The 22,408-nt window shown below is 38.5% G+C and overlaps 2 protein-coding genes across 2 annotated transcripts; one reads left to right on the plus strand and one right to left on the minus strand.

Moving 5' to 3' along the window:
• Positions 1–1,057: 1,057 nt before the first annotated feature.
• On the minus strand, positions 1,058–10,968 carry LOC118328986 (filensin). The gene is made up of 8 exons (XM_035662918.1): positions 10,415–10,968; positions 9,301–9,361; positions 8,753–8,848; positions 6,786–6,878; positions 4,937–5,050; positions 3,335–3,555; positions 2,720–2,811; positions 1,058–2,592 (listed from the first exon to the last, which is right to left on the minus strand). The coding sequence occupies exons 1-8, from the start codon at positions 10,786–10,788 to the stop codon at positions 1,577–1,579; spliced, it is 2,067 nt and encodes a 688-aa protein (XP_035518811.1). The 5' UTR covers positions 10,789–10,968; the 3' UTR covers positions 1,058–1,576.
• A 5,432-nt stretch (positions 10,969–16,400) lies between these two features.
• prokr1b (prokineticin receptor 1b) lies at positions 16,401–20,543 on the plus strand. Its single transcript, XM_035663981.1, has 2 exons — positions 16,401–16,867; positions 19,838–20,543. The coding sequence occupies exons 1-2, from the start codon at positions 16,401–16,403 to the stop codon at positions 20,541–20,543; spliced, it is 1,173 nt and encodes a 390-aa protein (XP_035519874.1).
• The last annotated feature ends 1,865 nt before the right edge of the window (positions 20,544–22,408 follow it).

Raw genomic sequence — 22,408 nt, forward strand, 5'->3', positions numbered from 1 at the left:
TCTAGCAATAACACTGCCATAGGGGACTACCAATTATCTCAACCATTGTCTCATTTTGTCTTAATATACCAAAGCTATCAAAATAAATAGTAATACATTTCTTTTTTGGTGTAAAGTTTCACACACCTCCTGTTTTCTCCTTTTTATTCAATTTTCTTCTCTTTGGACTTCACATATATTTCATTGTAAAGGTTATGAGATTTAAAACATACATCAGCAAACAACTTTCAATGTAAAGGTATAGCAGAGTAATAATATCCTGAGCAGAGAATGAGGCCACACTTGCCTGTTTTGCAATCCCCTGAGGTGAGTCACTCAGTACAACTGAGGAGAGTTTTTTCTTATCTACGTCTGTGAATTTAACCAAACCAAAGTTGGTGATTGTTGGAACAGTGAAAAGATTGACAAAGATGGTATTGGTGAGTTTACTTGGTTTCTGTGTTACAATTATCTGCTACGTAAAATGACCGGTTTCATCAGTGGAGTGTGGTCAGCCGTTCTGCCTAATGTTTAGATTTGAGATGATGGTGCTCTAGTGTGACATCAAGTGGAAAGTTTTTAATTAGGTAAAATATTTCTTATTTTTCTCAAAAATACTCTCTGACATTCGTTGCTCATTCTGTATTTCATATGAGATCATCTTTGTGTTTTTATACCTCCGCTCCTTGTCCCCTTAATATTTTCCTATGTGATCTGAGAAAGATTGGATCATACTACAATTAATTAAGAGGATATTGTGAACAACACAAAGCCACATCGAAATTGAACACGTTTTTTGTGGGTGCTGCAGCACTAAGATTTCTTTAGTGAGGGTGTAAAGGGTACTATGACAACCATCTGTAAACTGTTAAAAAAAAAATAAAGGGGCATTTTTAAAAGCCAAGTAGTAATTATTATATTGTACTAAAATGCTGGTGTCCATACATATGCATAAGTGGTTTGATCTATTTAATATGCATCTGAGGTGCGTGGTACATAGAGCCTGGCAAAAAACAAATACAACAAGGTATCAAATGATGTTTGAATCTTTTTTATTATTCAATATATCAAAGCAAATTAATACACAGCAAAATTGTGCTGAGGGCAGGCATTGGAATCCAATTGAACAAATGAGCTCAAAGGGGAAAGTTGGCATTCTGAGACAGAGTTCAGAGGGTGGCACAATTTCTCTCTTTTTTTAAATTTTGTTTTTTATGTATTTTTATTGGTGGCATGGAACTTTGTTTTTCATTGTCTCAAGTTTTCAGACAGTAAAGGACTCATAGCATGAGCATGGGTGGGTGTTAAGTCGAACAACAACAGCAGTACTTATGGAACCAGCCAAACGTATTCTGGACGCAAGACCAGAGACTGCAAGCAAATGGAAGAGCATTGAATATCAGAGCAGGAATGTGTAGATGGTCTTTAAGCATGATTGGTCTCAGAGACAAAAACACTGGTCTTATTACAGTAGTTTGAGGAACAGTGGTATTTATGTAGTCTGATACCGACATCCGTATTGTCTTCTTGTTAGTGGACCTGAATCATGTATGACCCTGGTGGAGTTGACTGACTCTTCATGTCAGGTGATGTGTTTTCAATGTTTCTTCTTACTGGACTTCTCAATCATGGTCTCCACCACCATGGAAGTCTCCTCATAACCTTTAACCTTGCGGTCATTAGAAAACTTCTCCACTGACTCAACCACCTCCACCTTCTCGTAGCTCATGGCATCTGGGGTATAGCTGCCTGAGCTGGTGCTGGTACTTGTGCTGGTGTTGGTGTTGGTGCTGGTGCTAGAGCTGGAGCTGGAGCTGGAGCTGGTGCTTGCACCACGAGGTGCAGGCTTTGGAATGGGCCCATTGTCATCCCTGCTTTTCTTGGGATGACCTGGGGTGGGATCTTTGGGACCGGAGCTTGGGTCAGAGGGTGGAGGGGCTGGGCTTGGATCTTTAGGGAGGGGGTGAGGCTCTCCGTTCTTTTGCTTACCTTTACCTCCATTCCCGTCCTTACCTTTTCCACCCTTATTATCATCCTTTCCTCCTCCTCCATTAGAGGGCAGGGTGGGATTGAGAGGCCTGGGATCTACCATGGGCTGAGGAGGTGGAGGAGTGGGCGAGCTGCGTCCATAAGGATCATATGGAGGCATCATTCCATTTCTGATAGTGACGAAGATGTGACCACCTGATGGTGTGGATGTGTAGAAGCAGGGATCTGGGTAGCTGCCGTCACCAGTGACAAGGACATAGCGCCCCTTGGTGTAGAAGTCAGCAATTGGCTCAGGCTTCTTGTACTTCCTCATTCTGTCTCTGACAATGTTACACAGAGTGTCAAAGGCCTTGCTGATCTGAGCTCCATCTGGGACATCCTGTGGAGACACTCCAGTGAGAACAGGTCTATGCTGTTTTCTCTTCACTCTCTCCTCCTGCACTTCTTCAGGGATCCCCTTTGTTTCTTCATCTGGAGCCTCTCCAGCGGCTTCCCCATTTCTTTCCTCCTGTCCGCTGTCCATCACATCTTTCGGGGTCAGCTCTTTTTTCTTCAGGACCTTCTTGGCCAGGATTTTCTGGCGGGGCTTGATGCTGGTAATATCTTGCATAGCTTGGGTGATATCTGGAAACAAATGAGACCATGAGTCAACGAACTGGAATTAGTGAACTAACAATAGCAGATAATTGCATGTGCACTCCATAGTGATTCTTAATGTAAACCAGCTGTAATGTGCTCAGAATGTCCTTACCTCTCCCCCTGCTTGATGCAGTGGGTGTGTGAGTGTAGCGGTAATTAGTAGTGAACAGAGTAATGGGAGTGCCAATTATCGCTGAATTCAACCTGCAGTAAAGACAGCAGTGAAATGTCACTCATGCAGCAGTCACATACAGCATTGCTATGCAGAGAAATATGGTAAGGAAGTCAATAATTCACATTGTTCAAGTGAAGACAATAAAAGCCCCAAAAATAATCTTTTAAAAAAAGAAAAAAGAAAACAGCACAAATAACACAAATATAGCTAATCTGACATGAAAAAAAAATCTCACATCTCTCAAATCTGCTTCTTGTTGTGCTAGTGCAGTAGTGGAAAACCTGTGTTGTCACACAGTGCCACCTGCTGGCTGGTCCTGCACCTTACATTAGTCTGGTTACCACGTACCTCATATATCATTTGAGTAGTCATGTAAAAGCATTATGTACTGGTTTTACATTTATATTAAATTTACTGTTTCCAGGAATTATTTCAGCATTTAGTTAAGAACTACATTCCTATAAATGTATAGCTAACCTGACTGAGGTGAACAGTTAACCTCTCTAGTGCACTTGCATGTGTGTTTCTGTATGTCAGCAACCAGGTGCCTACCTGTTATCTTCGTTCTCTATGATCCTCTTGTACCTCTCCAGCTCATTCTCAAGAGATGTCTGGTACATGGCCAGGTGGCGACATTCACTGGTGAACTTCTCCAGGGACCTCTCAGCTTCCTCTATCTCCTTCCGCAGAGATTCAATTTGCTCATTGTACATCTGGATCTCATCGTCATAAGTCTCCTGTGTGCTTTTGATGGATTGCTCCAGTGCTATGGTCTGAATAAAGAGACAGAGGCAGGGATTAATTAAGAAATTATGATTTAAAAAAAACATACCAAGCCCCTTAAGGATATTTAACAGTGCAATGCATGTCATTAATAATAAAGAATAGTTTATAATGCGTTGATAATGAAAGCAACAAGTCAAATTAAAGGCACAGGGGTTAACTCTTCAGTATTTCATATAAAAATGTTGTAAATGAAAATAGTGTTTTCAGAAAAATAGTAACAGACAGTGATTTATTTATGTTAAAAAAATAAATAGTTACTAATACAGTTAAAACATATCACACTGTAAGCCTCTATCGGGTCCAAATACATGAGATATATATACAGTATATAGTGCATAACATAAGCAGAGTGAAGAGCATCATTTGTGCAGACAGCAGAGGTACGTCTTTATTCAAAACGGAAACAAAGCAGCCAAGTGAAGAAACACTCACTTTGGAAATCAATGCAGGTTCTAAATTCGACTGTGGAATATTTTTCCCAATACAGTTGAGCTGTCTTGTGTTTCTCATTTCCTGTCAGGAAACACTGTCTTCACTAAACCTACCCTGCTGTCAAAAGGTGGTCTTAGTCTAGTCATATTTCTGCAGTATCTAGCTATTAGCAGTTGGGAGGCTGCAGGGTGAAGGCCTATGTAATGCTTTGCTCAGTGAGTAGTTATTAATCATTGATTGATACATAATGAGAAATGAGAATATGAAAGAGTAAAATGAGTAAAAAGAGTCGAAGGAAAATATCCCTTGACATGTCATTCTAAAAACATAAAAAAACATGTAAACCTAAACTATTTATCATGTAAATATATGTGATTGAAATGTTTAAGATACTGATTAAATAACAAGTAAGTAAGTAAGTAAGTAACAATTTGTAAAAAAAAAAAAGTAATTATATTTAGTTCTTTTTTTATGTTTCACAAACATTAAATTTTCCTCACAATTTTAGAGCGGAAACAATTATTTGATAAGTCTATAAGTCGATCTACAGACAGTTAAGTGGCAATTTTAATAGTAATAATAGAAAATAGTGAGTTTTGGACTGCTGGTATGTCAAAACAAGCTATTTGAAGATGTCACCTTGAGCTCTGGGAAATGTGATTGTCCATATTCCCATAGAAATCATCGATTAATTATTGTTATAATAATTGTTAGTTGTAGCCTTACAAAATATACAACTACAGTTATGAGTTATGATATGTAGTTTGGACTGGTCTTAGTGGTATTTGTCTTTAAATGGAAATACATCTGGTTCCTTTGAGAAATCTTCTTGAATGTGTCTTTATGTAAGTACTGGCTTGGTGATAAAAAAAAAAAAAAAAACCTGCACATTATCAACGTAAAACCTTCTGTTGTCATGGTGAACATGTGACCCACCTCAGTCTGTAGGCGTTGTTTCTGGGCTTGCAGCTGACAGAGGGCGCTCTTATATTCCTCCAGCTGACTCTTCAGTCCGGGCACTTTTCTCTGGGCCAGCAGCTTCTCCTGTTCCTTTACACATCGAGCAAAAACAAATCAGTGAGAACATGCAGAGAACTGAAAACACACACACATATACACACTCACAGAGCCAGCAGTTAATTCTCTTTCTGAGGTCACACTGTATTAAAAGGTTCACTGATTCATTTTTTAAATTTAAGGGCATTATAATAATTGATCTTTTCTGTTCATCTGCCCTTTAAAATGAACCTATTGAGTGTTTGGAGTGCAGTGTCCACTTCCTAGACACTGAATTATTAATGAAAAGTGAATGGCTGTGGTAATCGATTTACTTGGTACACCTTGTAGAAGTTAGACTATCTATAATAAGTATGTATAGTTAATTTTAGTTCATAAAGTTTATAATCTTCAAACAGTCATTGGCAGTAGATGTCCCTGTATGAAGTGGCATTTGTAAGCTTTCTATTCACATTTCTATGTTTAAGATACATTATTACTGCTAATAAAAGTCTAAATTGTAATAATTTCACAAGCATACAGTAGGCCTGTTATTTTAGGTAATGAATTATTAAACTGAATATAAAGTTTGTGAAATGCAGTCAGTGTAGGCAACATGCTTCCTGGACATCAATAATGTAAGTACTTAGACTTGTCCTAGAGCCATTTGAAAGAGATGAAGCATACATTTGGGCTCAATAGAAGTAAAGTGACATTAAGATGACAACAAGTTACTAACTTGTCTAACTTGTCAACGGAAGACACATTAGCAAAGCTAACATGTACCCAAGATTGTCAGAACGGTTGCACTTTTGTTGTCCTTCAAAAGTTCTTTAATAGAAATTCCAGACTGTAGGTAGGGTCTGCTACATACTTAAGAATTAGTATTAGTAAGTATACTGTGTTTTGATTTTTTTTTTGAAACAGTAGCCTACAAAATGTTCTATTGAAAATTAACATTTAACCATTTTAATGAAAAAGTGTATCTGATATTTTGAAGTTGGTAGCAATATGTATTTTGTATGTATCCAGTAGGAGTAATGTATTCTGTAAAAGGTATAAACAAATTTAAGAAAGGTGTTTTGATGATGGTGGAGCACTGCCTAATGTGGCGGTCCAAAATTTCCCCTAGGTGTTGAAATGTGTTGTGTAACTGAAAAGGCCATAACATGATTTACACGATACTCATCAAACTTCTCTTGTGCCCTATATGGAAGCATATGCATTTGATATGTGTCTTCATTCGTTTCACCCATTTATATTTACTGTTTATTCCCAGCTGGCTTTTTTCTTATTTTCTCTTGATTTTTTGTTCAACACAGCAGCCAAGAGATGTGTGTCTTTGTCCACTGAGATTTAACTCAACCAATTAAACACTTTCTGCATCCAGGGCAGTTCTGCCTCTGAGAAATGTTTGCATAAATAATACTCCAATCTGCTACACAAATGCCAGTCACTGGGGTCACACTTCCTCGAAAATTTGCATGCACAGCCATTCTTCCTGGCATTTGTTTCATTATATGACTGACACTCAAAACTCAAACTGCTGGCCTGTCCATGTCTCCTGTGGACTGTTTGACTGTCTGTGCTTTTTGCACATGCATACACACACGTATACACACTAAACACAGACAAATGTGGTCACAGGCAACCAATTGGACTGAGAAGCCAGTAACCTCATCAACCCCAGACACGTAGCCAGGGCTGACACACATGCAAACACCCACATCTCCCCCAGGGACTACAGCACACACACGCACACACACAGTGACAACATTAGTGACCTCACCTCGGAGATGCCCACTGACACATTGGGAGCAAGAGGAAGTGTCTGGTTGATTTGCTGCAAAATGTTTACATAGGTCTGGATCTCTGCAAGGTTCTGTGTAGAGGAGGATAATACAAAAGGAAAACATGAAATATACAACTCAGCAAAAGGAGGAAGCTTTAACATTTTGCAAGCTTGAACCATTATATCTGGCCTGCTCACAAACCTTTTGCTTGTTTGCTTTGCATTTTCTATTGAAGAGGGGGTGAGAGAATAAAAGTATTCAATGGAAGGCGTTCATTGAGTTGAAATAAATGTATAAATGGTGCTGGCAGCAAAGAGATTTCTTTTAAAGACCATGTGTATAAGTGTGATCTCAGACTCAGTAATAAAGAGGAGATATATTTTCTGTCGCCGTAGGATTATTTCAAAGCTCAAGACCACTGAGTCCAATATTCATGTGAGACGACTCCCTATTCTTTCCCATATAATATAGTAACAGCAGTGCCCTTTGATATGCTATCTCAATATTGCAGAGTCACGGCTTAATTCATCATCAAAAGCAGCATTGGGCAAAAATAAAAAAAAAGAAGGCATGAAAGTCTATGAAAAGAGTACCCTTAATGCATTATGTAAGTGTAGTTTTCTTTTGTCTCAGCATTTTTGTGGCAATCCTGTTGCACCTTCTAGCCATTTCTATCGCACAGAGGGTAATATTTCAGTTTTTTGTCTTTCCTCTGTGATTTCCTGTCATATGTCAGTGTCTGTGAAGAGAAGTGTTACATTTTCTCTGCAATCCTTTCCTCACTCACATCAGAGGAGGTAAATTGTTGCTAAAGCCCCAGGTACATCATAACACATCTTTTGGCACCCATGTCATGGTTTTGTGCCTTGTCATTCGAGGAGTATTGGCCTGAGGTCAGCCGAGTTAAAAAGCAACAGAAAATGAAACACACACACACAAATTGTGGTCTAAAATACTTTGAACTAATATTGTTTTTATGTGGATTAACTTTCTCCATTGACTGTGAGTTATCCAACAATTCCATATAAGATATTCTGGCCTGAGATCAAAGATACTGTCAAAAGAAACAATATGGGTACAATTTCAAAATGTGGTAACCTTTAAAGAGCGATATGTCTGAAACTGCTATGAACGATGATATGGAGTTATTAAAGCCATTTCTCAGTGGCTTTTCCTGTTCCAGTTTGTAGCCATCGATAAGGATTACGATATTGTGAGCATGAATGCAATTGCTCACTGTCACGCCGCACTGTAAGTGCGTGTTTATGTTAACCTTTCAAAGGTACATTTAATACTCTGTATGTTTGCAGTACAGACTACTGCCACATTATTATAGCATTTAAAGTCTGAGCTAATTTACTAATTTCTAATACTGTCTCCCAGAAATGGCTTTTATATACCATGTATGTGCAACTATGAGATAAATATGAATATGATATATGAGAGAACTGTACTGCCACTTAAATTACATTTCTTATCAACAAAACAATTTTACTGAACAAAACAGTGACTGACGACAACGTTTTCCTGCAATATCCACTCATAGCAACTGAAGCATACTTTCTTTAGGCACTTCAAGCATTTCATTGAGGTTAGGGAAAGACTCTGCTTTAAAATTCAAAAGTGACTGGAATCATGCGGCAGGTCATCTTTGCTTTCCTAAAATTCAACCAAACCTTAACCAATGTGCTTTTTGTCGCTTACATGCAAGAATCAGCATGTGAAGTCGGCGTGAAAATCTCCGAAAACAGAGAAATACAATATAGGTGACATAAAAGTAGATTAAATATTAAGGAAAGAGACCTGACAACTGTAAGTACATGCTTGATAACTCAGGAACTACCTGGATTTAAAATAATCCAGATGATCAATTTTGAGTTCAGGGGTTCAAGAGTTTTTCCATCCTTCCATCTTTATTACGTGATTAAGAGCCACGGTTTCATTCAGCATTAGCACCACTGACCTTTCTCTGTCTATCTCTGGTGGAGTTGATATCGTCCTGCAGGAACTGTGATTGGATCTGGTAGTCCAGGTTTCTCAGCAGAGCACTGTCGGCCTCCTGCAAGAGGAGAGGAGGGTAGAGGAGGAGAAAGAAGAGGAAAAAAAACAGGACCCAAGAGGCCCCAAGGGGAAAGAATCGTGAAATGTACAGTGTATTGAATTCAATTGAAGCCAAAGAAAACTTCAGAGACAAACTGTAGTCATACAGACAATCTAAAATGATTTAAGCTCTCTGTGGTAAGTATGGTAAGATATTTTATATGCAACAACCACAAAACCCTTTTTCACACTTAAAGTGCAAATTAAATTTCTTCTCTTGGATTAAAATAAAATAATCTCAATCGATTTACTCTTTACTTTTTTAAAACACTATAATTTGTAAATAGTTGTACGCTGTCTTGTTTTACATGCACAGGTTCTTCCATGTTTAAATGCAGATTTATTAAAAGGCTGTTGTTCATTTCCATTTGGATGATTGAGTAAACTAATTTAAATGTATTCATACAGTACCTTGTTTAACTGTTCCAGTGTGCCCCGCAGCTGTTCTTGATAGTCACATTCATTTCTATATCTGAAACATAAAACACCTCAATTATGTGTTAATAGAAAGCAGGAAGAGGTAGAATGTGACATTATCATATTAAACTACAGTATTCCATGGTGCAGGAATACATACCGTAAACAACCTGTGTGTTAACTTGAGTTTGTTTTGTGTGCTCACAGTGAGACAAGACAGATTGACAAACTCATCTCTTCTTGAAGCACAACATATCTGTTTGTAACGTGTCAAAGCTGTAAATAAAAACTACACATGGTCAACCACTCTCTTCACAAGCCGAATCAACCAGAGTTGGTCAGTGTTCTTCTTATCTTATCAGTAATGTAGCGAGGCTTAGTTGCCTACGGACAGCTGAATACACCTTCAGTGTATATCAGTGAAATTCAACGGTTGATTCACCTAACACTCTCTGCAGATAGATTTGGTTTCATTCCATATCAGCCTCAGAGATTCCCACATCAATACAGCTACAGTAACCTTTGTATAATTCAAAGTCCTCATTGTGAACAGTTTCCACTGGAACTACGTTATACCGAACAAATAGTCCCTATTGAACCTGTTGAGTGTTCTGTGGATTATCCAGAGTAACATGGAGACTCTCTCTGGAAAGAAATGTTGTGTCTTCAGTGTCTTAAAAAGCTGCTTGACATTCATGTGAGTATTACAACTAAAATTCCATTTACCTCCATTATATTTAGTGAAGGCATGGCTATTACAAGTAGTAAGTGCTTTGTTTTTTGTTTTTTTTCTTTGATTTGGTTGAACTGACCCTTTAATTTACCATTATTTGGTGTCTGGTAATGAAATCCAATGTTACAGTATTCAAAATACATTTATTGTTCAGCAGTTTGCATGGTTACCTGATTATAAGATGGTAAATTGATAAATTTGACTTTAAAAATTGCATCTATTCTGATCACTGATTATCTATCAATTTAGGGTTTCCAATATTTGCTGAGAAGTATCAATATAAAACAATATGTTCACATTTCTCCACTCCACCTCTGACAGAATAAATTTGACCTTTGACACACGGATAAGACCAACCACTGCCCACTCTCTTACTTGCTGGTGAATTCATCCAGCATGCGGCAAGCATCTCTCAGCTCTCGCTCCAGCTTGGCATGGTCGGAGGAAAGCTCACGGATGCGCTGCCTGTTGACATCAATCTGCTCTGTGAAGGCCTCCTCGAGACCGCTGGCCTCTTCCATCCGCTGCAGCGTCTCCAGCTGCTTGCGGAACACGGCGTTGCGTTGCTCCAGGACCCGTGCCCTGTTGATGTACCGGGCAAAGCGGCTGTTGAGCTCCTGAAGGCTCTCCCAGCCCTGGATGGCCGAGATGCCTGCAGAGGATTCAGAGTCCTCAAGTTCCTCATCAAAGACATCTGAGCGCTCATACTTTTCCTTGCGCACCTCACGCGTGTAGCTGGTCTTGAACATGGTGGTAGGCTTCTCTCCCGTGGGTTGGTGGTATCCCCGGAGTGCTTGGTCCCCTTCCGCACCTTTATTGTGTGAAAACTCTGGTGCTCACCCTTGGCTGTCTCATGCTCGACTAAACGCTGCACAGCACTGGCTGATGGCGAAATAGCCCCCAAAATCTCTCCCTGGCTGTGGCCACGCATGCTACGAGCCTGGGGCCTTCCAGAGTGCATTGTTGCCTTTGTGGGAGAGATTAGAAAAGCCATGCTGATGATGACAAAGCAGAACCACGAAAACAAACAATTGGCCAGCCCGCGAAAGCACTGGGTTGTTACACACCATTATTTTGGTTCTTAGTCAGCTGCTTTCTAGATCCCTGTTTGATATGGCAGATTGGATAGTGGCCCAGAACAGGACAGAGGGGAAATTTCGTGCAGTGCAATTTGTGTGGACTGTGGAAAACTATTCCTGCCAGAAGTGACTAAGTGTTGACACACTGTACACTGCCCTTGTTTACAAGTAGGTACTAATTGTGTTTTGCTTCACAATCTCAAAAGCATTACACAAAAAACCCTAAATTACAGAAACATATTTGGTGATAAGCAGCAGGCAGGCCCAGTTGGGACACTGTGATACATGATCATTCAATACAATGAATGTTTAATGGTTAATTGTCATAGTATATTAGTTCTGTTTGTAACCAAAACAAAATGAAAAATAACACCAAAAAGAGTCCCCAAAAAAGGTCAAACTGAACTGAACAACTAAAGGTACAGTCCTGAATAACATATCTAATAAAAGTTTAAACCTTTATTTCTACATATGCTGTTGTTTGCCTTAATGGAAACAATCAAAGAGAAGAGCCCATATTCAAATGTTAAGTATGTGGCAATCTTTTCTTGTTCTGCTGGGAATATTGCTTTGCTCTGAATCTGAAGCATCTGAGCACTTTCTTTAATAATAGAAAGCCTCTAGTTGTCTACCTCAGGTGCTTTTACCCGACACCTATCTATATATCTTTATTTCCCTTTTATATTTCCATTCGTTCTCTCACAATTACAATAACACTTAGCAAAGATGAGAGACTGAAGACCGTCTGCAGGCTTCGGTACAAGGTCAGTCAAAATGTCCCTCTAGACACATCTAGCAAGTTGTCTGTAAAACAGCTGAATGAAACACGTGTCAAATGGCTGTTCATCAGCATTTCAGCATTTTTTTGGACCCAGCAAAGCCCATGGCCCAAAGGCAGACTGTGATAGTTGAACTGGACTACAAAAAATAAGCTACTATACAAAAACATGACATAATGGAGTTAAAATTATTCTATATAGCAAATTTTAAATTCAATTAAGCCATAGATGTATGCTATTCTTTCACGTTATTTGATCCCCAAAGGGCAATCTGGTTGATCCTTCCAGCAGCATATGTTTGTCTCAATGGTTAAGCTATCCAAGTTTAAGTACACAAGTACAGTACAACTGGCTCATTATATCAGTAATGGTAACTATATAACCATAAATAATGCAATTCTGTGTGTGTTATATCCACGAATATTCTACTTGAAAAGTCAAACTTATGATTCACAATGTCTTCCTATTGTTTAGCATTCAGTACTTACCATTTCCCACAGTGCCACGACCAGGAATGTTCCCTACAACTAATGAGTGGTCTCTCTATGGACACCCAACTCCACATGCGTGAATCTTCAGTTGTATGCAGGTATCTGCATCAGTCACTAATGCACTAGATGAATATTTTATAAATCAGTCTGTCCTCGTGTGTGTGTGTGTGTGTGTGGATCAACTCCTGAAGTCCATGTGACATTTCCACAACATGCACTGATTTTAAACAACAAGCACACTGAGACATTTTCCATCTATAGAATGTACTACTATAGACACTACATACACTGGGGCTGTGTGCAGCAGTGCATTGTTTTCCTTTTAAACAAACACCACTGAGATTTCATTGTTCAATTGGTTTCCACATTGTGAACTGTGGCACTACAGCCTGGAGGAAATGTGCAGTGACATTTAAGGGCTTTAACCTGTAGCCAGTTAGAAAGATAATGTAGACGTGGTTCACAGACTGTGTATTTTTTCTGTGATTGAGACAATTGGAAGGGCTCCCACAAGTAGATTAAGACACTCCTTTGTCATTAAGAACCAAGTTAATCCTGCTGGATAATCAGTAACTTGCTGCCGAACAGCATGTGTTTTCATAAAGAGACAGAATAATAAGCAAATGATAAAGAACAGAGAAAATGACTATGTGGTCGAATACTAGCAGTGTTTGGACACTCACAAAATCAGTCTGTCCCCAGCAGAACCAACAGCCAAAACAGACTGCCTCTGTTCACATTTAACCCCATATATATATATTTGTATGGATGTCACCAATAAACTACCTGACTATCTGTCCACCCTCACGCAGGGGCCATAGATTATAGGTCTTGTGCATATTCTCTTCATGCTCGAGGAGAGAATGCCAGGATCACACAGTCCTCCTTTCCCATCTATATTCATTGATTACGAGTGGCAGTAAATCCAAGGCCTGGGTGAGATTAGAGACCTGTCAAGAGTTGGAAATGAAAGCCTAGTGTTTATCCTGCTGGTCAGGCCTCCTGGGCTACAATGACAGACTCGAGCAAGTAGCTGCTAATATTTAGAGGGTAATAAAAACTAATACGGACATGCAAAGGCAGTTCTCTCTCTCTTGTGAGCTTGGGGTAGAACATGTTCAAGCACTAAAAAACATTAGTTTTCTCTCATCCTGTGTCCATACAGATGACAGAAAGAACTGTCTGATGCCTCACTTGCATCTCTAGTTATCCATTATTATATTTAAACTGCACTGACTGCTAGATCCCTGCACTCAGAGTGAGATGACACAAAAAGCCATCTCGCTGCTATTGACAGATGATTGTCAGAGGCGAGATAAGAAATAGCAGTGCTAGCTTCCCATCACAATAAGGAATTGATCCTAAAAAGTCATCAGTGTTGCTGTCTGTGGCAGTGTATCTGCTGTTCGGGATGGTTGACCACAGAGATTGGGTGCTGACAGGTTCCAACAGCTCAGTCCATATGTTGATCCCTGACCGAAAACAGGGAACAAAAGTTCAGATTTAATTCAGTCTCACTAATCACTGCATTATTGTATTGCATTGTCAAGGAAACTGAAGTGAACGAAAAGAACGAAAGTTAAAAATATTTAAAAAAAATTAAGAAATAAAGCATTTTTTCACAGCAGAAAATGAGTTTCTTATTTATGTTGTGCAGAGATATTCCTGAACATCTCTTACTTTCCCTAAAGTCACCAGTGTCAGTGGCTGGTGTGACTATCAAACATGTTTTGTTCTGTTTAAAAAAAAAATAATTGTGACCAACACAGTCAAATTTAATAGAATAAACACAGTTAATAGAATAAACACTACATGACATCCTGTTCGCAAGTGACTGTGATTCACTGCCATGCTGGAAATGGACTGACAAGCTTTAAAATAACTGTGTACATTTTAATATTTGAATTACATGATAGATATTCAAATTGAGACTCTTTTATCAAGGAAGAACCCCCTGCCCACAGGCAACGATATGAATGTAAATGTTCCTGCATATCTGCTGGAAGTTCTTTATCAACTTTAAAAGTAATAATAGGCCAGTGTTAATTAATAGCTTGCTCTGCTGCCCCCAGTGGCTGAAAAAGTCAGTTATTGCAGGTTTAAAGCTAGGGTAGGGACTATTACAGTACAAATAAATAAACGTCTGTTACATTCAAGCCCTTGCCAAACAGGTTTACACAGTGCTGATTACTATAAATTTAAATTAATTTATATTCATGTAATTTTATATTTGTTTAAAAAATTAACTTTTCTGGGTCAGTTTTCACTGACTCACTGCCAGAAGGCAGACAAACGTTATGCACTGCAAGTTTAATGCCAGAGTAATTCCTGCAATTTGTATGGAGCATACTATTTAAAGCCAGTTTGTCCAAGCTCTTATAACTACTGTATTTAGATATGATCAGACAGCACAGTTCCAGTACAGTGGTATTCAGTGAATAATGTATCACCTGTGATATAAGGTGCATTGTGATTCAAGGAGCTTTTAGGTGAAATACAGTGATGGAGGGACTGTTGAGAATGTCTTCTTATTTCTCTGCTTCCTTCTATGTTGTGAGAAATGGTAAATGTTAGCTCAACCTTTAATGCGAAGGACATCTTGTGTGTCCCCTGTGTAGCCTAAAGACATCCCTTCAGCTGGTGAACTTTTAACCGCTGCAACCCCTGCGACCACGCGCACGCGCACCAGCCTCTCCCGCGCCTGCTGAAAGGCGTGCTGTATGGTTTCCTCCAACGCGCGTCATCGTCGGATCTCTCACTTGATGCAGAAGAGAAACAGACGCAACTTTTCGCCTTTCAAAGAAGGCAGTCCGGAGGAGAGCGCAGCGCAGCGGAGTGGCAGCTGGCACAGTCAATGTTCAGGCAGGCTGATGGAGCGACCTTCTGTCTCCACTGGTGGGATTGTCCAATGATACAGCACTTCAGCTCGGTTTCACACCTGACACAGAGCGTGCAATTACATTGCTTTTTATTATTTAGCTGAGAAAAGCCTGTGAGAGAACCTTCTGCTGCGTTTGCTGGTAAGTGCCTTAAATGTTAACATTTGTTTTAATTCACTGGGGTTTCATTCACTGGAGTCTCAAGTTGAAGATTGATAGGGAAAGGGTCTCTCTCGCCTAAAAGTTTACCTTTGAGAATGTGTTTTTTCTCTCTCTGTTGATTTAAATTCACAGCCAGTGATCCCCTCTAGGCTGTGATTATATATAAGCTATAAGAGCTTAATACTCAAGTTGAGACCCCTTGCAGCTTAATAAAGCCAAGTTTGGTTTTATAAACTACCTTAGAGCCTTAATTCAAAGTACAGTTTTGCTCTAGTGTAGCTATAATTTTTTAAGGCATTGTATTAAAATGGACAATTATTGATATCCCAATAATTCTTACATTATAGGAGGTTCTGCACTGTGTTTGGTTAGCAGCCAGTTTTATTGTCTTGTATCAACACAAATCTGGGATAATCTTGTCAAATATGAATTTTTTTCTTGTAATTAGTTTTATATTATCATTTTACCTCATTTGCATGCATGGGGATTCAAGTGACCACTTTTGCGGCAAATTAAATGCCCTGTCATCACGCTGAGCCTAGTCTGTGACGTTGTCTTGCTGTAAAGTGACAGGGTCCTAATAAATTACATAAAGGCCATTGCTAGATAATGCCCTCACCCACAAACATTTTTCATCACACAATATCATAGAAATGTCACAAATGCCAGCATGATTACACCCAAAGCGCTGACATAATGTAATTTGTTTTGATCACATCTTGTTACCATCAATCCTGACCCTGTATGAGTAATGCTGAGATTGGAACTTTGTGTTCCAGGTGAAGATGAGCTGCTGTTTCCAAAGAAGATTTAAATTTTCATTTTCAAACAAACAACATAATAATTAATCTGGTTTCAAGGAAGGAAATTGGCACCATGTACCAAAAAGCATCATCATTATTGACCTAATTTGTTAGATCAAATTGTCAAATAAAAGTCTTTCTAAACAAAATAAAAGTGTGTGCTAAGACATGGGAGACTCCAACATCAGCCACATGGCAGTAGCTTATACAGAGATGCAGGAGAGTCTCCCAACGGGAAAGTTGGATCATTACATGGACAACTATGATATGGACTATGGCATCCCCCCCGATGAGATCCCAGACACCACGCAGGGCCAGGCCTTCTTTGTGGCCACCATTGTTATAGGTGTGGTGCTAGCCTGCATCATGCTTGTCTGCGGGTTGGGAAACTTCATCTTCATTGCCACGTTGACACGCTACAAAAAACTCCGCAACCTCACCAACCTCCTCATTGCCAACCTGGCCATCTCAGACTTCATTGTGGCAGTAGTGTGTTGCCCGTTCCTGGTGGACTACTATGTGGTGAAACAACTTTCCTGGGACCATGGATTGGTGCTGTGTGCCTCTGTCAACTATCTGCGGACTGTGTCACTCTACGTGTCCACAAACGCGTTGCTTGCCATTGCAATTGACAGGTGAGTCTGTTATTTTCTTTATAAATCTGTGGGTCTATGAGTGTGTCGTATGTGTTCAATTCAGTAAGCCACTGCTTCTTGGAAAGATCCTCCAGCATTGTCTGCACAGATTAGAATCAATAAGGCTTCCATGTCTTTATCTGTCAGTATTTTCTCCTTGATTGATCTTTATCTAGACATTAGACTTTGTTGATGTAACATTCTGCTCATTCACATTTCAAGAGATTTTGAGAGCTATTGAAATACTGATGCTTTTTTCATGATTTTTATCGGAAGATACATTAAACAGAGTTTTAGATTAAAGCAGGCAACAGACCATTTCTGCTCTTTTGAATGAAAATGGCTGTATTGTAAATATTTTAAACATGTCTTTATTAGTTTCAATCAAGCTTCTGAACCATATACCACATAAATATATATTATGCTAGTACAAGTTTAATCAGAGTGGTTCTACTCCCTGCTGGTCCATAGCTACTTGTTTACACTCATCAACGATGCAATCCTTTTCATGGCATAAACTGGCACCATATTGCAATTTAGGAGCTAAGATTTGTCCAGATGTGTGTGTTTGTGCACACTATCAGTCTTACTTCAAGCACCATGTAAAAACATGCATTAATACATTTTTGATTACATTTTTGGTCAATTAGCTTAAAAAGCTCAACAGAAAACAGTTCCCTTCTTAGTTCGTTTAGCATACAACAGTTGGATATCCTCTCATAATATCCTGTTTATCCTCATCCATCTGCGCCATCAACATTATCTATTTAGTCCTTCTCTGGCACAGGTTGAAATATACTTCAAACATGCGTCAAACACAGATGGGCTGAGCAGAAAATGATGTCCTTTGCATACAAAAAAACTTAGTATTTAGTAGTATTCAACTAGACTTGAGTTGAGTTCTCAACATTAAAGTCCTCATGAACAAAGAACAAATAGGTTATTTGTCAGTGGTTTCCAAACAACCCATATGAGCCCATATTTTTGGCATGTACCTCCATTGGAAGGACAAAAAATCACCAGCTGTACCTAAATTAAAAAATAATAATAAATGTTAGTAAGAGAAGGGAACCCAATGCATTACAGAGCAAATGTCAATGCTGAATGTATCATGCTTCACTTCATGGAGATGGGATACTGTAGGGAAAACAAGCAGATGTAGTGGAGAGAAATGTTTTGCAGCTATTTATTTTTTAATCACTGAGATTGTTCAGTTAATTACATGGTGAAGCAAAAGTACATACACATGTCCAATTGGCCTTTTTCACAAAGGACATTTATGTCACAGTAGAAAAATCACAAATATAATGAAATTACTGGCTGGACTGCCTCTGTTTCAGGGTTTTGGTATTCTGTATGCTGGCTGTCACACTGCCATGACTTACTTGAATCCAACAGAGCCATTGTTAATGTTATTAGTAACACCTGTGATATTCCTACTGTGAAAATGTCTGTTGTGAAACATGGCTTATATTCACACAGACTCAAGTTACAAAATTTAATAAAGCATGCTAAAGACCAAGATTGCTATGGCAGAGGCACAGATTATTAGCGCTATATGGACTGTTAAACCATATGATATAGTAACATAGACTATAGTAGCACTCTCTTATCCTGATTAGCCAAAGGTGAAAAGTTGACCCCATGACACACTTTCAATGACAGACGGGGCTGTGCATGGCAACATAAATAAGTACATAAATAAACTTGAAAATAAATATAATATTATATCAATTTATGTCACATTTTATAAATTGATTAATACCATGTATTTTAATTAATTATTTTTGTTGCATTTAATTGCATATTAATTTCTTTAGTGTGATTTCTTTTTTCTTTCTTTTCTTTGATTTTGGCAGTTCCGGTCCCCCATAGTTTAGTGTGCTAAAGTAATTATTAGAAAGTATGGTTCAATCAATAATCCACCTGACATTGTGTGAGCTCACTAGTGTTAGCAACAAGTAAGAGCTTGAGTGCCGCTTGTAATGGAGAATCCACAGGCCTGCTGCCAAGCTAATGGGGGATCATTTACTTCTTTGTGGGTGGTTCTCTGTATTTGAAGGTGGCACACAGGCTGCATTTATATCTGAGGTGTATTTTAAGTGTAAATGGTGATGCTGCAGCAAAACAAATGAATTGTGAAATGGAATTTAGTGCTAGAAAATAAATATAAAATATGTTTTTCAAAAAATATCTAATTTGATTAAGTTGGTAATCAAGACGGAATCATTGAATTGAACTATTAAGTGATGCATTTAAAGAGCGTTTATTGCCTTTTTAACAAATTAACCACTGAACCATCTACTAATTGTTACTTGACATTCAGCTCAACATCATCTGCTATCACATCAGTATATATCAGTGGGAATCAAATAAGAGGCTGTGTAATGATGTTTGTGATTAAAATTTAGAATACTTTGTAGTTTTCAACTTAAGTGGACACGTGGTACAGGTTAAACAAATCAGATATATCATGTATATAAGACAGCTATATTTTTGAACATCAGACTCAAAAAGTGAATGTGCATGTTTCTTTAAATTAATCAATTATTTAAGCTGCTTCAACGTCGGAGAAAAATCCATACAGCATAACAGTATCAAATGTTATTTTAATGGCTACGTGGAAATTATGTCTTATTATGTCCTGCACATAATTTTACAGTGTACTGTTTACGAAAGATATAGACACAACCAAATTTTGACTATTCTAAAACATGAATTACTTTTTCATATGATTAGAGATTGTGCCTTAAGTGGCCAAAAGCCTGTATGCTTTTTAAATCCATAAAAATGACCTTCCACCAATATGAAAAACTCACTGAATAATGGAACACTGTGTATTGAACTTTAGTCTTCCATGAGTGACTGAGAGCCATTTGCCAAATCTATTGAGTTCACACAGCACTCTTCATTGTATTACTGATTCATTCTCTGCCTCCTCTGTATAACAGTTATTCTGTGTTTTTCCAGGTACATGGCTATCGTCCATCCTCTGAGGCCCCGTATGAAGTACCAAACGGCCTACTGCCTGATAACAGGAGTCTGGATTGTTCCCATTCTGATATCAATTCCCTCTGCCTACTTTGCCTCTGAGACCATGTACCCTCATGGTGGCACCACCCCAACCACTCATAAAGTCTTCTGTGCCCAGATCTGGCCAGTTGACCAGCAGGCCTACTATCGGTCCTACTTCTTGTTTGTTTTTGCCTTGGAGTTTGTTGCACCTGTGATCGTCATGGCAATATGTTACACCCGAATTTCCCGCGAGCTCTGGTTCAAGAATGTCCCAGGTTTCCAGACGGAGCAGATTAGGAAGAGGTTGCGTTGTCGCCGTAAAACAGTAATGGTCCTGATTGGGATCTTGACGGCATACATCCTGTGCTGGGCTCCGTACTATGGCTTCACCATCCTACGAGATTTCCATCCAACCCTCATCTCCCGCCAGAAAAATTCATTGGTGGCCTTCTACATCATTGAATGCATTGCCATGAGCAACAGCATGATCAATACCTTCTGTTTTGTCAGCGTCAAGAACAACACAGTTAAGTACCTGAAGAAGATTGTGCTGCTGCGCTGGAGGTCAAACTATGCCCCCAGTAAGACTGTGGATGAGATGGATATGAGGACCTCCTCCATGCCTGTAACAGAGGTGATTGAATGCATTCATCTGAGGTGAAGAGAAGAAAATCTGAAATATAGCAGTCATTTAGATTTGGACTTTTGATATACAGAAACTACATAGTTGACAGTGATGATGGAACATTTCTCTCATGTTAAAACACATTTAAGAATAATTCAAAGCATCATTAACACTCATGGAAAGGTCAAACCCTAACAGTAGATTGATTAATTGGCGAACATAGCTCAAACTTTGTTAGGCAGCAGTACATAAAGTACTTCTGTTTGAGTTATTATGAGAATGTAATTGTTGTGCATACCGTGCACTGTGCTATTGTGAAATGTTGTAGCATGTGTATGAGATATATTACATGGAAGACTTGTAAATAACAGCTACTACTGGCCTTACTGATCCATGATGTTGACTACTTACAGTACATAAGGTCATCTCTGTATTGCCTGTATCTGTTGGCTTATGTTTATTTTCACTAAGGTCAAAAAGCTCTTGATATCAAGGAAATAATAATTTCATTGGCCATTGCTTTTTGTATTGCTTGTGTTTTGTATTTTGCTTCTGATAACTTGTTCAGGATGTTTCAGTAGAGATGTCATTTTGTGGAATGTATTGAGTATTGAGAAGGTCTTCTGAATATCTTAAAAAGAAAATGTTTTTAGTGATCATTTGTCCCTGAAAAGAGTCATTGCATTGCATGCTTTCTTTGTAGATGAATGCATTGTATGTGTGTTTATGGTAATAAACAATAAGAATAACACTGGAAAGAAAATGTTCTTTTATTAGCTTTTTTCCTGTATGTAAGTATCCTACTGTAAATCTTCAAATGTGTGTACTTCATAGTGTACAGCATTGTGACATCATTGTAAATCTTACTATGTATACCATGCACATAGAAATAGTGAGGGGCTAAATATCAGCCTCTTAATTTACTTTTTTCAAACAGGTTTCTTACAGATTTGTTTGTGCCCTCCATTTATTCTCAATAATTACGAGAAGGAGGAGTGGTAGGATTTATCTTTTAGTCATGTTCGCTATTACTAGAACAAGTGCCACAATGAACACTCAGCAAGATTCTGCTGTTCCTGCAACATTGAGTGGTAGAATAAGATCAACAAAAATGATATATCCTTATAAATATTGTAGATGAGTGTAGATGTAGATGAGTATCTTTCATGTGGATAAATTTGAAATGCACAGTGGGGAATAAGGACTGTTGAACATTTTTCAGTATAACCACAGAATATAAGAAAAAGCTTCACCTTTTTAAACATTAACAAAAAGCCTTGGGTTTTGGTGTGTCATTCATAATTTACATGCAAGGGTTTCTTTCTAGATTTACTTTAAGCACTAATGATAAACTATTTTTTTTATTTTAAATCCTGAAGCCCATTGTTGAACATGTGTTAACCTGGCCAGCTCATGAATTTTACATATCCGTGTGCTGCTGAATTAAAGTAGCAAATTCATGCCCGCTTCTTTTCTGTTATAAGGTACTTTGGGAATATCTTATGAGTCACTGCCAAAATGAACTGAACCTCCCAAACAGTTGATATTTAAATGTGTTGAGTGAGTGTTGAAATGAACTCCTGAGAGTAAATTCTGTGTAAAGAGCCTGAGTCATCCAAGTGTAGGATATTCAGCACTGTCATGGTACTATCTGTCCAGATTGGCAAGTTGGTCAAGAGAAAGGGCCTCTCTGGTATTCACAAAGAGGTAAAGTCAAGTCAAGTCGATGGAGTTGATCATCCATGTGGCATGTGGAAGAAATCGTATCACCAGACTAAAAAAATTGTTAGAAAACGCTCATTGTCAATCGATTTAATGTCTAGTGGTAATATATAAAAAAAAAATGCTTTCTACAATATCTGTACATGGCAACTATTGTATGGTTAAGCTTAGTGAAAGGT

The sequence above is a fragment of the Morone saxatilis genome, unplaced genomic scaffold (genome assembly GCF_004916995.1).
Source record: "Morone saxatilis isolate NCDOM2014 unplaced genomic scaffold, NCSU_SB_2.0 Contig19, whole genome shotgun sequence".
Taxonomy (NCBI): domain Eukaryota; kingdom Metazoa; phylum Chordata; class Actinopteri; family Moronidae; genus Morone; species Morone saxatilis.